This window comes from Chelonia mydas, chromosome 3 (genome assembly GCF_015237465.2).
Source record: "Chelonia mydas isolate rCheMyd1 chromosome 3, rCheMyd1.pri.v2, whole genome shotgun sequence".
NCBI lineage: Eukaryota > Metazoa > Chordata > Testudines > Cheloniidae > Chelonia > Chelonia mydas.
The window spans coordinates 149,024,982-149,041,654 of NC_057851.1; the positions used below are offsets into that span (position 1 = coordinate 149,024,982).

General features: G+C 48.4%; 1 protein-coding gene across 2 annotated transcripts in view; it reads right to left on the bottom strand.

The window, feature by feature from the left end:
* Window positions 1–16,673, bottom strand: part of LOC102947796 — a 77,640-nt gene that overhangs the window by 37,295 nt on the left and 23,672 nt on the right. For both annotated transcript variants that reach the window (XM_043543518.1, XM_007071683.4), the window contains exons 2-3: window positions 16,088–16,166; window positions 11,786–12,276 (exon numbers count right to left, since the gene is read on the bottom strand). In XM_043543518.1, coding sequence (XP_043399453.1) covers window positions 11,786–12,276; window positions 16,088–16,166 — 570 coding nt within the window. The remainder of the gene's footprint in view (window positions 1–11,785; window positions 12,277–16,087; window positions 16,167–16,673) is intronic.

Below are 16,673 nucleotides of genomic sequence, written 5' to 3' on the forward strand. Positions count from 1 at the left end.
CATTAACTGCAGCTCACCAAAGCTATGTGCTATGTGTACGGGAATAGAGCCGGGTGAGATTTTTCAAAGGCACTCAGCATTAGCCTAACTCCAGGGGGAGCAGAGTTAGACCAACATTGAAGGCTTTAAAAATCTCAGCCTAGGGGTTCAAACACAAAGGTCCCAGTCCTGAATGCAAAACACCCACTGATTTCAATGGGTGCAAGAAAGGCAAGATAGGCCCACAAAGGTGCAGTTTTGTAACTTTAAAAGTCTCCTTTGAACCAACAAGAGATGGACTACTCAGAGTTAAGGCGGAAAAATCTAAGTTAGGAACTCAGCCCACGCTAGGACAGCTGTGCTAGTAACAGCTGGGCTGCACAGACTCCCAAGCCAAAGCTTTTCCAAAAGATTATTTCCTGGAGTATTAACACTAGTTACAGGACCGATGGCACAGCCAGTCCTGCCCATCGAACTGGAACAACAGAGACTCTCAAACTTGGCACAGGAAAGCTCTGTAATAAGTCTCTCTAATTCTGTTGTGGCACAAGGGGAGTGCAAAAGCCTGGCATTACTTGCTAATCCCATATCATCATGAGACCATCCTATTTCTACCGCTTCCATATCCAAGCCGCAGTCTTTCCCTCGCTTCCCTGCTCTTCTTGTACCCAGGATCTCTCCATGGGGAGATTACGTGATCCAGACACATCTGTGCCATGTCTCATTGCAGCAATGCTTGGTGCTGTCAGTTAAGTGCAGGAGGGTGCTCTTGGAGGGAGGGGGTATAATGACTAGAGCAAAGATATGTCTTTCGGGGTTCTGCTCCCACATCTGCCACCAACTCTGTATAACTTTGGGCAAGTCACTTACAGCCAAGAGCGCTCAGCAGCCAGCTCCCACTACTCCCCTCTCAAAAGTCTGGCCACTGAATTAGGTGCCTAAACAGGAGCTGGTCTCTTGAAAATCTGGCCCGTAACCTCTCTGCTTCAATTTCCCCATCTATATAATGGAGATACACACTAACACACAGGGGTGTTGCGAGGTTTAATTAATGAGCGTAAAGTGCTTTGAAACCATCGGATGCAAGCCAAAGTGCAACGTATCACTGACGCTAATATTGGATTAGCCGAACTATGTGGAGAATAGCTGAGCATGTTCCAACAGCCACGTGCCTTCCATTGCCCAAACACCTCCTGGTCCTCAGCCATCAAATGCTTTCCCCTGGGGATTCCATTTGGGGCTCGGGCTTTCAATGCGAGCAAAAGGTGTGGCTTTCCAGGCCTGGAAACTGAAATCGATTCACCCACAGAACAAAAACAACATGGGCAGCAACAGCATATGGAGGAGCTGCCTGCCCTCTCCCACTCCCACAGTGCAGTAAGGAGTGTGCAGAAAACGTGCGGTATTTGCATCACAATGAAGCACCCACACCAGGGTGGGTTGGGCCCGAGAGACAAACAGTCCATTCCAAATCCTAGCTGTCTCCCTAGCCTTGATATGCCAAGGAGAATGTCGGTGGGACAACCCAACCCAACCCTCCCCTCTCTCTATCCAAGACCTATAGTGCACAGGTCAGACCCCATCTGTGCATTCCCAAGCAGCATCTACTAACTTGTCCTGCAGGAAAGTACAAACAGGTTCCAGCAAAACTTTTTAATCCGCCAGAGCCCTCAGAGCCAGCTGGGGCAAGTCCAAAGCCAGGGAGAAAGCTGGCATTGTCCTCCTGGGCTGGGTTGAAAGAACGCCTTCGGGAAACCCTCTGCAGAAAGGAAGCACCCAGCTATCTGAAAGAGAAGTAGGAGGGAAATCCCAGTGGACCGCTGCTCCTAAGGATCCACCCTTGCGTCCACGCAGTGAAAGTTGCTCGTTCCTCCTCAAGTCACAAATTTAAACCAAGTCACTTTTGTGTTAGGACAGCCCTCGACTTACAACCCCACCCCCAAGAAACTGTCTGGCCTGTACACGGCCTGCCAGTCCAACACGAACAATTCCAGACGCTGGCAGACAAGCACCCAGCGGAGGAGGAGGAGTCAGGCTTTGCCAAGCCCTGCCATATGCAACGATATGACTGAGTGACAAAGACACTTAAGGTTCAGACCCCAACATGCTCCTCCCCCATGCAGATTCCCCAACAGCCTCTTAGTGAGCGGCCTGTTTTTTTTGCTCGGGGGCAAAGTCACATGCCATTCACCAGCCAGGCCAGGCCACCTCTCACCAGTAACTTGGGCTAGACCACCCCATCTCACGGATTTGGTCCTTAGAGACACATATACTTTCAGCTCCAGTCCAATCATAGATACTGGAAACACTCCGGACATTGCCCTGTGCTGGATCATCTCTGAAGTATCCATGCCAATGTGCCCATCTGACCTCCTTTCCCTCTGGCCTGCAGCCAGAGCACCGGACAGCAGGGCTGGAAAGGTTTCCAGCCAGCCTGCCAACCCCAATTAAAAGCCAGTAACTTCAACTTCAGGCTCCAGTAACTTCAGGCTCACAGTTTAGTGTCCCTGATGCCAGGTGCTATTACTGTCTCTTTGAAGATCCCGATACACCCAAGATGGCTTCCTCTCTTGCTCCTCAGTGGGCTCCTCTGGGTCTCCATACCCTTCAACTCATTCTCCCCCAGCCCATGCACATCCGATTTCCTTCCCTTCTCAACGCCCTGCAGTGCAGCCACAAGCATCATGAGGACTGAACAAGACTCTCTTGGGGACTTGCTGATGCCGCCATTACGTAGCCGGAAGGGGTTGCTGTTGGGTCACTGCCTTTCTCCATGGGGGCTGAATCCATTACTGTTTCCCATTCTCTGCTGTCCTGGGGAAGGAGAGACTGGGACTATTAATCCAAGTGTAACCTCCTGCTTGGTAGGTGACCACTAGATCTCAGGAGACTGACTCCTGCTCCCTCAGGAGACGCCCAATCCTGCCTTCAGTCAGGAACCAAAGCAGGAGCTCATCAGGGCAACAGGCTCCAGATGCTCCCAGAAGGAACAGACGTGAGTTTGCTGCTGCTAGCTGATAACAGCAAGCGTGGTGGTAAGATAGTATGACGCTCCGAACAGCTATATCCACCGTGCAGGTTTCTCAGTTGCACAAGCTCACAGGGACGGAGAGCGCAGAGGAGGCGATGCTGTGTTGCTGGTCCCTTAGGGAGAACAAGATGGAAGCACAGCTGTCTTTTCCTGACAGAGGCACCCATGCAGAGACTCACCCATCCATCCTCTTTCAGCCTGCTTCCATTGCGTGTATGACAAAGGCAACTCTTAACTGGCTCAAGATAGGCCAGGACCTAAACCAGAAGGAAGGCACTGAGGGACAGTAGCAGAGATGTGTGGGCCTAGGAATGGAATAGCAAATGTATTCCACATCAGGACTGAAGTGCGCTGGTAGAGTTGTGGCTGGAATAACAGGAGATGCTAGAAGGTGGGAACTGGGTTCATTAGCAGCACAGCTATAAGGAGACTTAGAAATGGAGCAGCAGCAGCTGCTCCAAGACAGCACTGAGGGGCAATAGCAGAGCAGACCGGGGGGCAGAAACTGGAAGAGCAGAGGGGTGCTCACAAATCAGGATTATTGATGTGCACCCAGAGAGCTGCGTGCAGGGAGCCCACGACTGGAACAGCAGGAGGCACTGCCAATCAGAGCTGCAGGAGAAGTTATGAACGGTGAGTCACTGAGGTGGAGACGCACCAAAGGATTCGTGGTGACCCATGCTCAGAGGCAGCTTTGCTGATCAAAGCGAGCTGCAGCTCCTGCAGAACAGTGGCTGATCTCTAGCTGAGAAGCAGCTCTCCTCCTACTCCAATTCAACCAGCCGTGCCAGCGTACAAGAGCTTCCACGGTCATGTGTGTCTGCACAGAAAACATCTCCCAGGCATTCCATGATGATAACCATCCACAGCGCACTTACAGGGCACAATGGAAGAGAGAGAGATAGCTGCTGGCTGGCAGAATTATAATCACCTCCTCAGAGGCAGGGTGGGGGTGCCCACACCCTCCCCATTGAGCCTCTCTCTACTTCCCAGCACCTGGGTGTTCTCAGATGGCACCCCTCCCTCCCTCCCCTGCTCTCTGCCTACACGGACTCTATAAATGTCTTAATCAGCAAATCAGACGTCAGCTCCGACGGCACAGAGCCAGAGATTCTCTCCAGTAAACATTGGACCAAGAGGACAGAACAGCCGCTATCTCCCTGCCTCCTCCAGGGAAACAGAGACAGGGGGTGGGAGAGAGATTGGGAATGATCTGCCATTCCTCGTGGGCAGCGAGTGTGGTAATGTCTGATCCCTTCTCTGCTGTAGGGCTATAGATCTTTGTGGGCTTGACGGATCGGATGAGCTAATAAATCTTTTCAGTCCGAAACTGCTACAGTCCTAGGATTGCCTCACAGCAGTCAAGCCCCCCCCATAATGCTCTGAACCCCTCATTGTGCCTGGCATATCATCCCAGAATGTTGGCTGGGGGAAGGAGCACAGAGCGGCAGGAGACTCCCCCATTGTGATAAGGCGGAATTGCAAGATGCAATTTGGCGGGGAATCCAGGATTTCATAATTGCAGAGGCCAGAGGGTTATGAAAAGCAGGAATCAGGACACTGATGGTGCACTGGGGATCAGGCTGCTGCTGTCATGGTTTTTCACAATATGGCTCCAACTAGGAAGCGGAGCAGCACTTAGACACAACAGCAGCTAAGGCCCACATTTTCACACTCCAGTGCCTATCATTACGCCACCCAGTCAACAGCTTGATTTTCAGAGCTGTTGAATGATCACAACTTCCACTGAAACCAATAGGAGCTGTTGGGGCTAGATTCATAGATGTTTAAGGCCAGAAGGGACCACTGGGCTCTTCTGGTCCAAGCACCTACAAAACTCAGGCCAGGAAATTTCGTGATGTACGGCCCTGGAGACTGAAGTCCGCCACTTAACGACAAAAAAAGAACAACATAGGTAGTGGCAAGTTAGCACCAACTGTGGCAGCTGTTTTGCAGGATCCATCAAGCAGGCGATGAAGGGCTCAAAAGAGCCAGCAGATAAGCATTCTAAGCAATAGTCTAGGCCGGATCCCGAGCAGCTCAAAGGGGCCTCTAGTCACTATTTAGTATGTGTTTGGGAGGCACAAAAATACTCCTGCTTAGGGCCCCCAATGGGCTCGCAGGGCCTCTGCAGCAGACGGTAATAATTTTCAGTCATTAACAACCTGGGCTTGATTCAGACTGGTGACCTCTAGAGCCTTCTCTGTCCAGAGGCTGCTTTTCCGGTCTCCATTTACCAGACAAGGGCAAGCCCCAGCCACCATGGCGATTTGTAAATCACCACCATCCCGCAGTCCCCTTTTACTTAATGCAGTGAAGTCAGCTGCATGTTTACAGCTCAGCAACCAGAGCTAAATGGGTGCTGAATTCCCATCACACTGGGGCAGACACACACATACACACGCACACGCACTTCCCACTCTTTCTCTGCTCCTTCATATGACCGTTATGAGGACCAAGTGAGCTTTCAATGCTGCCCCACATGGCAGGTTCATTCCACCTGAAATGCCAGTATTCGTCAGCAGGAGAAAGGAATGGCAATGTGAACCTGCAGCCATACAGAAGCTGGAGCAAAGGAGCTAAAGGGTGGATTTCGTGGATAAGTCCAGAGGAGAGGATTGCCTTGAGTAGTCAGTGGAGCAGATGTTTCTCAGATCCTTCACATTTGGTATGACATCACTAGGCCCTCCTCCCAGCTTGGTTTGCTCGCACATTGAAGGTTTGTCCGCCCGCCAGAGAGGACACAAAGTCAACAGGGGGAGCTCCATTTCTCCCTTAGGAGACGCTCCAAATGAAAACACCGGATAAGTTTTCCTCTTCTATAGCCCCTTGCATCTGAGGATTGGAATACACTTTACAAATAGGAATGAATTACACCCCAAATCACCCTCTGGGAGTTAGATATTATCCCCTTTGATATATGAAGAAACTGAGGCACTGAGGTGCACTGACTTGCCCAGAGTTTGGGAGTTCCAAATAAACACCGCACCCAACCCCAGAGGCCAACAGCGGCCCCAGCCTTTCAGGGACATGCACAACCCTCATTGAAATGCATGCAGCTGGCATGGACGCTGCCCAAAGACAATGATCAAACGGCAGCTGGACCGGCTAGTCACTGGAGCTGTGTGTGCCTGCGTATGCCAGGGCATTTCAGCCCAATTAAAAGAAAGAATGGAAAAAGATCTTCTGGGCTAAATTTTTTTAATCCTTTGCAGTAGCAAAGAAAGTTTATTGACCGCATCATGCCAGCTCCAAAAGGCAGAGACTGTGTGGCAGCCAGGCATGGCAGGGAACGGGGCTGCCACTTGTCCGAACTCATTGCTATGGCACAATGCGGCACCATCACACTGTGATGTAATGCTGGGAAGGGATAGCCAGACACCTGCCCAGAATGATTTTCTTTTAAAACTCCACCTGTTTAGGTTAGACTGAGAGGCCAGGCCAGAGTCCTCTGGTTATCTACAGGACCGGTAAGGTGTGAGAAGCAGCAGGGCAAGCTTCCCCCATACACTATACTTCATAAATGGGTATCAGTCCTGAACCAGGGGCACCATACCTCCAGAGGAGAGAGGGGAATTCAGACTCAAAGTCCATTATTTGTACTCTTGTAGCATCTCGGAGCTCCCCTCATCAGGGCCCAGGACCCTGTTGTGCTAGACATTGTTGTGACAAAGCTCTGTCCTTGTCTCCGTGGGTACTGCGTTTCCTGGCGGATTTCGCTAGCCTCAGAGGCTCACTGTGACCCTCCACGTAGCCCTTCTCTCTCTAGAGGCAAGGGTCACAGCCTACTGAGCCATTTTCATCATAAGCCAGAAAAGGAGGTGAGGAGAAGCTACCCTCCCTTGCACAGTCTCTGTTGTCTCCCAGTCTCAGTGAATAATCAGAGGGGCAAAGGGAAGAGCCCGGGCCGACCCTCTACTCTGGGCTTCAGCCCAGGGACCCTAATAGTATCAGGTATGGTAGCTGACTTTTTAGAAACAGGACGCGTACAATTCCCTGGGCTACTTCCCCACAGCAGGCTCTACTTCCTCAAGCTTCTTCCTTGGGCCTGATATGGTTTGTACCACTCAGTTTCTCCAACAGCGCAACTTCCGCCTACAGCTCCTGACACGCGTGCCCACCTGACTAGCTGGGAAGCTTTTAACTAGTTTCAGCCAGCCCCTGATTGGCTTCAGGTGTCCCAATCAACGTAGCTGTCCTCCCTGCCTTCTGGAAAGATCTTAATTGGCCCCAGGTGCCTTAATTGACCTGGAGCAGCTGCCATTTGCTTATTCTGGTAACAGGGATTTGTTTAGCCTGTGGCTAATATATCTGTCTCCCATTACTTTACTTTAGTCATCTGGCCTTGCCCCGTCACATAGTATAAACACAGAATAAACAGACAGTCCCTGCCCCAGATTGCTTAACTAGCCAGTCCTTGGCCTCTCTTCAGAGACTGCCAGGGAGTGGCCAATTGTGTCAATTTCTTTGGACACTGGGAACAGGACTGAGACTCACCATCTCATTTCACAGAGACCCAAGCAACTGTCTGGATCCACTTTGTGTCACTATTCAACCTAGACTGGGTTTGACATAGAGGTGAAGGACTCAACATCCAACCTCTGCCTCTAAACCATGCAGTCCCCACTCACCAAAACAAACAGGCTCCTTCTTGCTCAGGCCCACATCTTTGCTCCCTGCCTGTCTGAGTCCTACCTGCCAACTTCCAGCACCCACTGCTGGCCGTGCAGACCCAGTGCAGCCAGGGGAAAGCAAGCCAGCTTATTTTCCTCCTTGCATCAAACAAAACCATCAGCTACATTCTGCTGGCTGAATGTGTATTAGTAAAGATAATGAACAAGGCAGAAGGAACAGCTTGATGTTCAAAGCTCAGGTGGCATCTGCAACGCCTGGCCATTTTTATTACTACTCATTTGAATTACACCAGTATCCAGAGACCAGGGCTTCATTGCACCAAGTGCTATACAAGCATATCATATCAAAAGAGACAGTCTCTGCCCTGAAGAGCATGCGATCTAAAGAGTCAAGTCAGACAAAGAAAGGGTTATTAGGTTATTCCCATTTTATGGATGGGGAACTGAGGCACTGGAAAATTACATGACTTGCCCAAGGTCAAACAGGAGGTCTGTGGCAGAGCAGGAACAGAAATCAGATCTCCAAAGTCCCAGCCAAGTGTCTTAATCCACAAGATCATTGATTTAGCTGAAGCAAAGTGAATCTGAAATGACTGGGGGAGACTAAGGCCTGGTCTACATTTAAAAGTCAGGTTGACAGTTACAGCACTCAGGCACATGAAAAATAAATACCCCTGAGCACCATAGCTATGTCAACCTAAACTCCATTGTAGACACTGTTAGGCTTACAGAAGAATGCTTCTGTCAATGTAGGTACTGCCGCTCATGGAGGTGGAATTCCTACAGTGATGGAAAATCCCTTTCCATTGCTGTAGGAAGTGTATGGTGCCGTAACTGAGTCGCTGTAGCGTAGACATGGCCTCAACAGTCCACTCAATCATGTTACTTCTATACGGATTTTTCTGGCAGTAGCCACCCTTCATTGGTGCTTTTAGACCAATCCTCAGAACACAGGGAAGTTCCCCTGGACTTGGGTCTGTCCTGCAGAACTGGGCACAAGTAGCAACCAATGAGGGCATAAATTAGAGGCCACACAGCCCTTCTGAGCTGTGATCACGAAGCTCTAAGTCTGCAAGTGTTTGGTTAGCTTATGTTCAATATTTTTAAAAATAAATTTGTGAAAAAATTCAAAATTGTTTCCATTTCGCAGGTGTCAAGATGGACTGACCCATTTTATTCCTCCCCACCCCTTTTTTTTTTTTTTAAATCAAAACCATTATTGAAGTTTTTCATTTACCAAAACTTGGGGTTTCTGAAAATGAAAAGCGTCAATAATGTTCTCAATCAAATTTTCTTTGAAGAGAGTCACAAAAAAAATTCTAAAACGGCAACTTGCAAAATGTTTCATTAAAAAAACAAAAACATCATGTTCAAAATAATTCCAGCCTACTCTCCTCTTCCAGTTCTCATGCTGTGATCCGAGCGGAGAGGAACTACTGTGGAAAAGGCCTGTCCAATGGAACTTCCATCCTCGCTGAAAGCAGGAAGAAGCTTGTTTCTGCAAGATTCCCCAGCTCCACTTCACGGGTTCTAAAAAGCCTCAGCAGTTTGGGAAGCTGAATCGAAGGAGCCTCCAACCCTTTTGAAGTTCACCCTTTGCCAATGCACACTCGTAATCATGGTGCTGCGCAGTGACCACGGGAAGAACCAATTCATGCCCCTGACTCTGACATTAGAGACATGTGTCAGGTCCCAAGAAAGGGTCCCAGTCCCTCCAACCATACACACACACACACCTCCCGAAACGGACGCATTTTGCTCAGCTGAGCACTGGCTCTTCTGTTTTTTCTTCTCTAACTATGCAGGGCCCTGATCTGTGCTCCTTGCCCAGCTAACACTTCTGTAGGCATCAGTGGAAGTTTTGGGTGCACCAGGAGTACAGAATTGGGCCCTCTGAATGTTCTGTCATTAATTGCTCGTTGAGCAGGGCAGAGAGGTGGGCGGATGGGGGTAATGTGCTGAAATCACGAGGCTGGGCATTATGCATTCATGGAGCACATGATGCCAGCCGTGATGGAGAGGGACAGCTATTGTGATAGGGGTGATGATGTCTTGGAGACAATGGAAAAAAGGGCCCTTTGTTCTGTATTTTTTTTAAAGATACAGAACAAATTTGATCTTTCTTTTAGAGGGACCCTCACACAAGTTGAAAAGGGGCCTTGTTAACAAGGCTAAATTCAGTACACCAAGGCAAAAAACAGAGCAGGAAAAGTCTAAGTTAGAGGCCTGAAGGCAGGAAATTCAGAATTAAAATAAGAGGCTCTGTCTTAACCTACTGCACTCCACTAGGGTCACCAGATGTCCAGAGGCATATGACTCCCATTTTCCACCTGGTGGATTTTAAAACTTGACACTACATCAGTGTAGGAAGAAAAGCAAATAATAAAGTGAGAGTTGAGATACTCAACACTGGAATAATATTCTAGTGAAAGAGACAGATCAAACAGGCATGAAACAGAACAGCCAGTCCTTCCAGAAGCAGGACATCTATCCAGCCCATAAATACCAAGTTTATTTATACTCAGTAAGAGTCAGTGCAAGATCCAGTGATTTATATGTCTTGATCCTGCTCTGATACAACATTGTGAAATCAGGAGCAATGCCATTTAAGTCAATAGTTACACCCGAGTAAAACCCATACGAGTCAGTGAAGAAGTAGGCTCAAGAGTCCAAAACATTTAGAAAGGGATCCAACATTGTCTGACTTACAGAACCATATTTATTCATACAATGAGACTTAAAAACTGGGCTACCAACAATCCCTGCCTCTGAATAACTGAACGTTGTGGGTGAACCTAAGACCTAGAAATAGTAGCTATAACTCCACTGAAGTCAGCTGATTTGAATCTGGCTCTCTATAGCACAATGAACTGGCTAGTGTGGCTGTGTCACCTCCGCCCTCTTAATGGATGGAAATCAGGACTGCTCAACCGTGTCACACAGAGTCAATACAGCTAATGGAGCCTTTACCTCAAACAAGAAGTCCTAGCTGGCCACAGATCTAAAATTCTAGAGAGGAGAAGAGGGATGGACTGATGATGCAACTGGCCTCGTTGCTGCTGAGGTAGGGGTAGTAACTCTGTACTTTGCTTGACTTCATGTGAAGTTAGATTTATCAGCCTGTAATTGCCAGGATTGTCTCTGGAGCCATTTTTAAAAATTGGCATCACATTAGCTATCCGCAAGTTATCTGGTACAGAAGGTGATTTAAGTAATAGTATTTCTTCAATTTCATATTTGAGTTCCTTCAGAACTCTTGGGTGAACACCATCTTGTCCTGGTGACATTACTGTTTAATTTATCAATTTGTTCCAAAATCTTCTCCACTGACACCTTAATCAGGGACAGTTCCTCAGTGGCCTTCAGCCACTCTGTCACTTAAAAAGATGGCTCAGGTGTGGAGATCTCCCTCACACCCTCTGCAGTGAAGACCAATGCAAAGAATTTATTTAGCTACTCCGCAATGGCCTTGTCTTCCTTAAGTGCTCCTTTTGCATCTTAATCATCCAGTGGCCCCACTGGTTGTTTGTTAAGCTTCCTGCTTCTGGAAGTACTTAACAAATTTTTTGCTTAGTTTTTGAGTCTTTTGCTAGTTGCTCCTCAAATTCTTTTTTGGCCTGCCTAATTATATGTTTACACTTGACTTGCCAAAGTTTATGCTCCTTTCTATTTTCCTCAGTAGGATTTGACTTCCAATTTTTAAAGGATGCCTTTTTGCCTCTAACCGCTTCTTTTACTCTGTTGTTTAGCCATGGTGGCATTTTTGGTCCTCTTACTATTCTTTTTAATTTGGGGTATACAATTCATTTGAGCCTCTATTATGGTGTTTTTTAAAAAGTTTCCATGAAGCTAGCAGGCATTTCACTCTTGTGACTGTTCCTTTTAATTTCCATGTAACTAGCCTTTTCATTTTTGTGTAGTTCCCCTTTCTGAAGTTAGATGCTGCTGTGGTGGTGTTCTTTGGTGTTTCCCTCCTGCCCCCACAAGGATGTTAAACGTAATTATATTATGGTCGCTATTACCAAGCGGGGTTCAGTTATAATCACCTGTTAGACCAGATACCTGTGCTCCACTGAGGACTAAATCAAGCGTTGCCTCTCCCCTGTGAGTTGCTGACTTTTCCTGTGTGAAGCTGACTTACCTGCTGCATTTTTTCCAGGTCAAGGCTGGGTCTGCTGACTTTGTCCCCGTAGCCTTGCCGGTGTCTCTTACAAGGCATGACTTGCTCAAAGCCGGCCCCAACACTTGTGAATATCAGAGGCCTGGAGGCTGGGTTCCGCACCAGGGGCTGGAGTCTCTTAGGAGGGGAGGCACTGAACAGCACGGGGCTGGGGCTAGCATGCAGACCATCGGCTTGTTCCACTACGGGCCGGAAGGACATGCCACACAAGTTCTTCACTTCCTCGTCACTGGAGGACGTGTTGTTGCTGTCACCGCAGCAAGAAAGCCTGCTGACCTGAGACCACTTCCGCTTCTCGGTGGCAAACTCTCGGTTGATGCGCTCCAATTCCTCTTCTGAGCTGTGGCGATCCAGGCTAGCATGGAAAAGGGCCCGGACCTTACAGCATTGATTCTCCTGGTTCTGGAGCTGATTGGTCGCAAGAGGGGTCAGTGCACAATTCCGTCTTCTCTCTGAGGGAAGGAGGAGAAATGTGAGTGGTAGGACAGGTCTGAATCACACCTGCTATACAATCAGGCCCATTCGCTTCTGATCACCCCTCCTTGCTCCTCCAAATAATCGCCTCAATTGCTCGTTAGCATATGGCTGGAAGTCCACAGATCGCAGCTCAACTTTAAGCTGGCTCACTGGACCCCAGCCGGAGAACCACCAGTTGGACACAGACTGTACAGCAAGTGTATTGACACACCAGTTACTTCAGCACCTGAATCTATTAAAAAGCTGGGTCCCTATATAATGTGCTGGTTTTGTGTGTGTGAACAAGTGGATGACGTTGCCTTCCAGTGGCTGACTCAGTGAGATGATATGGGACTTAAAAGTAGTGTTATTTAAAGGAATTTTCCTGAGATTCTAACAGCTGAAGTGGTGTTTTTGAGCTACGTATGCACTACCAACCCCCCTCCAATTATTAAAGTCGCTGAACACTTCATTATTAGATCCTGTATTCAGTTGCTTATAACTTTGCCAAACATTAACCATTTGTGCTAAAATTTTCCATGCCAGGCGTCAACCTCAGGCTGAATGTTTCCAGAAAACTTCAGCCACAATGGTCAACTGGTTTCCAAGAACAAGGCTAGGGAAAAACACATTTGTTTTGCCAGTGTTAAAAAAATTCTGCCGACCTTTTCTTTGAGAAGCTCTAGTGCCCTCACACAGCAGGGAGTTAAAATTTGGCATGGGAAGCCCTTTATGTCAGGCATGTGCCTTTTTCCTTCCCCATAAAAATCCACCCAGATTTGCACACTCCCCCCCCCAAAAATGAATTCACAGAAGCTCAGCAGAGGCTTGCTAGAGTTTTGCAGCTAAATTCTCCAGAGATTTCATTGCACTGGGCCTGCTCCAGTTGAAGGCTGAGCAAGACTTCCCCTGCACTTCCAGCTGCTGTGGACCATGCCCTGGAGCTGAGAGCTCTCAATGACTCCCCTGCTGGGTCCAGACAGTGTGGAGATGGATGCTGCTTGTTCAAATGCAGAGGGGCCAAGAGCCAGACCTCAGAGTTGGGGAGCAGAAAGGAGTGAGGACAAGGAGTCTGGGAGAAGTGGAGACTGGGACTATTTGGGCAAGAACACTGGGAGCTTCTGGGAGAAGAAGCTGGGAATGGTTGGGCAAGAAGATTGATACAGGGAGCCGGCAGAAGGAAAAGGGTGGGGAAGGAGATGGGGTGCAGGGAATGGGACAAGCAGTCTGGAGGGAGACTTGCTGGACAGCCAGACTTGGAGGGGATGAGAAGCCTGGGGACTGGAAAAAGGGATTGGCTAGGTGAGGAGAATGGGGTGGGACAAGGAGCCAGAGCGGGGAAGAGACAGGACTGTATGGGGTAGAAGGGGTCAAGTTTGGGAGGAAATGGGCAGAAGAGTCTGGAATCCTTTCTAGAGCCTGGAATGGAACCCAAGATTCCTGAGTCTCCCATTCCTCTTCTGTCAGCGAATATCTATGAAACCCACTGGCCACATGTTTCATCCCCCTCTCGCGCTGGTCGACAGAGGGGACGGCAACTTGCTACTGCTGCTACCAGTTACTTTGTTAGCCCATGTGGCAGTGGTCTCACTGGTGGGTCTCAAGGTTCCGCCCGGCTGCTGACCCACGTGGGTGTTAATCTGATGCCACATGATGGAATTTCTGTTTTCTCCGTTTCTTTTCAGAAAACCTAAGAAATGGCACCCCCAAAACAACTTAAGTTAAAAGAACCATATGAAGGGTTGCAAAGTCAAGCTCGCAAAAGTCAAGCAGCACCAGAAGTAAGGTTGCCTGCATTTCTTTAAGTCGGCCCCCTTGGTGTGTGCCTTCTGAGATGGTCTCAATGACATGAGCATACGCTATTTTTTCCACAGGACCCTGCCTCATTCAGTGCACAGGATCGACCATCCTCTGGAGATGAATCATGGTTGTATAGCGAAGGAGGGGAAGACTGTGGCCTATACAACTCCTGCCTCGTATGTGGAGTGCAGGTCCAGTCACTTCAACAGAATCAGGTGCGTAATGACCGAGGCAGGGGATTATGCAAAGAGAAGGAGTGAACTCATGATGTAGGCAGTTGAACACCATTCTAGAGAATTGGATTCTATCCCTGCTTTTGCCATACAGTTCTTACATGGTGCTGGGCAAAACACTTCAACCAAACTTTTCACAGATGGCCATGAATTGTGTGTTCCTCATTTTCTGGGTGCCTGACCTGAAAACCTGGGATCTCATCTGCAGAAGTGAGTACTCATCACAGCTGCAATTGAAGTCAATGGGAGCTGTGCTTTGGACATAGAAAGTGCTATCCAATGATAAGTTCGCTGAAAAATCAAGTATTATGTATCTCAAATGGGGCACAGGTGTGTTGGGAAAATAAATTCATTACTCTTTGTGAAGCACTCTGATACTGTCGTGATGAGCACCATAGAAAAACCCAGGAGGAAATGAATCATTGTGTCTTCACAGCAAGGTTTGAACGGTGTGCAGTAAATAATGAACACTCAACAATGATGAGAAAACAAAATATTGAAGAGCTCTCATTCAGTGAGCATTGTACATTCTGGGCACTCAGTGAGCAATGGGTCCTGTGGAAAAAAAACAGTATGTGCTCATGTAATTAAAAACTGTCTCATAATGCATACCCCCAAGGGGACTGATTTAAGGTAGCACATGCAATCTTACTTCTAGCACTTCCTATCTTCTGAGAGCTAGACTTGGCAACATTAATCATGTTCTTTTAAATGTACTTTTTTGTGAGTAACATGATATTATATAAAAACTAGGTCTGTTATCTGAAACTTATGAAGAGAAAGCATTGTCCAGTAGATAAGGCTCTGGATTGGAAGCCAGAAGACTGGGTTCTAAGCTCTGCCATTGACCTGCCCTGAGACCTTCTCCTCCCTGAGCTACTGTTTCCCTGCCCTTAACAGGAGGTTAATGATACTTAGGACTTGTCTCCACAAGGACTCTCAGTTGAATTAACTAAAGGTGTAAAGTTAAAGTGCATGAACCCCATCCCGCCACATGGATAGCCTCATTCAGAAGTAAAGAGGAATTAGTTTACTTTTTCTTCACTCCTTTTAAAGGAGGATTAAGAGCTTTGTCTACACTTGAAATCCTATGGTACACAGCCACACCACTGCAACTGAGCCACTGTGCACTTCAGCGTAGACACTACCAACGCCGACGGGAGAGGTTCTCCCATTGCTGTCGTCATTCCACCTCCCCGAGAGGCAGTAGGTAGGTCCCTGTGCAGACAAGCCCTTAGTGAACAGCTTACAGAACTGCAGCCTTGGTCCTGCAAACACTTGCACAATTTCATTGATGTGAGTAGTCCCATTGACTTCAAGGCTGCTCTGACTTACTCCAGGGACTGAGCAGGTCTATGCATGGTCTCAGAATCTGTGGGTGCAAGACTGACTTAAAGCCACTCGAACAGAACAACTGAAATTAGTCCAATTGTGTACTTGTACACTGGCTGGGACCTGTTCATGTACAAGGAGCTTAAAAAGGATCCTTTCTATTGATACCCTTGCGAGCTGCTGTTTACAACTCGGGCTGATTCCAGCAGCCCCATAGGGCTTCCTGAGCAAAGGTTGTCAAGCTAAGGAGGATGTGCATGGAGATGGGAGCGTACGCAAAGCATCCACTAGGGAGATGAGGGCGGGACAGTAGAACTGGCTGTGGTGCAGGAGGGATAATATGAACTGGAAGGCAGGTCTCTTTCAGGGCAGAGGGTCAAGGCAAAATGCACTTCCACCATGGCAGCCCTGATTTATCTTCTTGATTCCCTTGTCCCTTTACCTCTGTCGATCTGAGCAAGCTCCTGGTTCTCTCCCTCAGAGTCGTCGCTGTCCTCCTCATCACTTGGGGGATAGGAGATCTAGGCAACAAGTCAGAAAGGGAAGGTTTCATTGTTGGTATTAAACATCTGATGCCCCCTGCACCGCTGCTGCCCACACCCACTTCCCCAACCTCTCCCACTCATACCCTACACCCACTCACCCCCATGAACCACACTCATGCTGCCACCACGCAGACACTCTGTGTAAACATCCTCCTCCCCAACCTCAACTCCACCCCCACCCACACGTACCCAGCTACCGAAACCCAGTACAAACGCACACCACCTGCTTCCACCTCACCTCCCCGTGTCCCCGTAACACAAACACATCTCCTCCTCCCAATCCCCCCAAACACACACACCCTGTAACCACACACAACCTGTCTCCACATCCACCCCACATGTACGCCCACTTCCCCAACTCCTCCCCACCAACACAGACACCATGCTGCTACCAACTCCCCCGCAAACACACACACATCCTGTCAACAACCACACCTCTTACAAGCCACACACATGGCCCTACTCCAGTTACCCAACGTACGC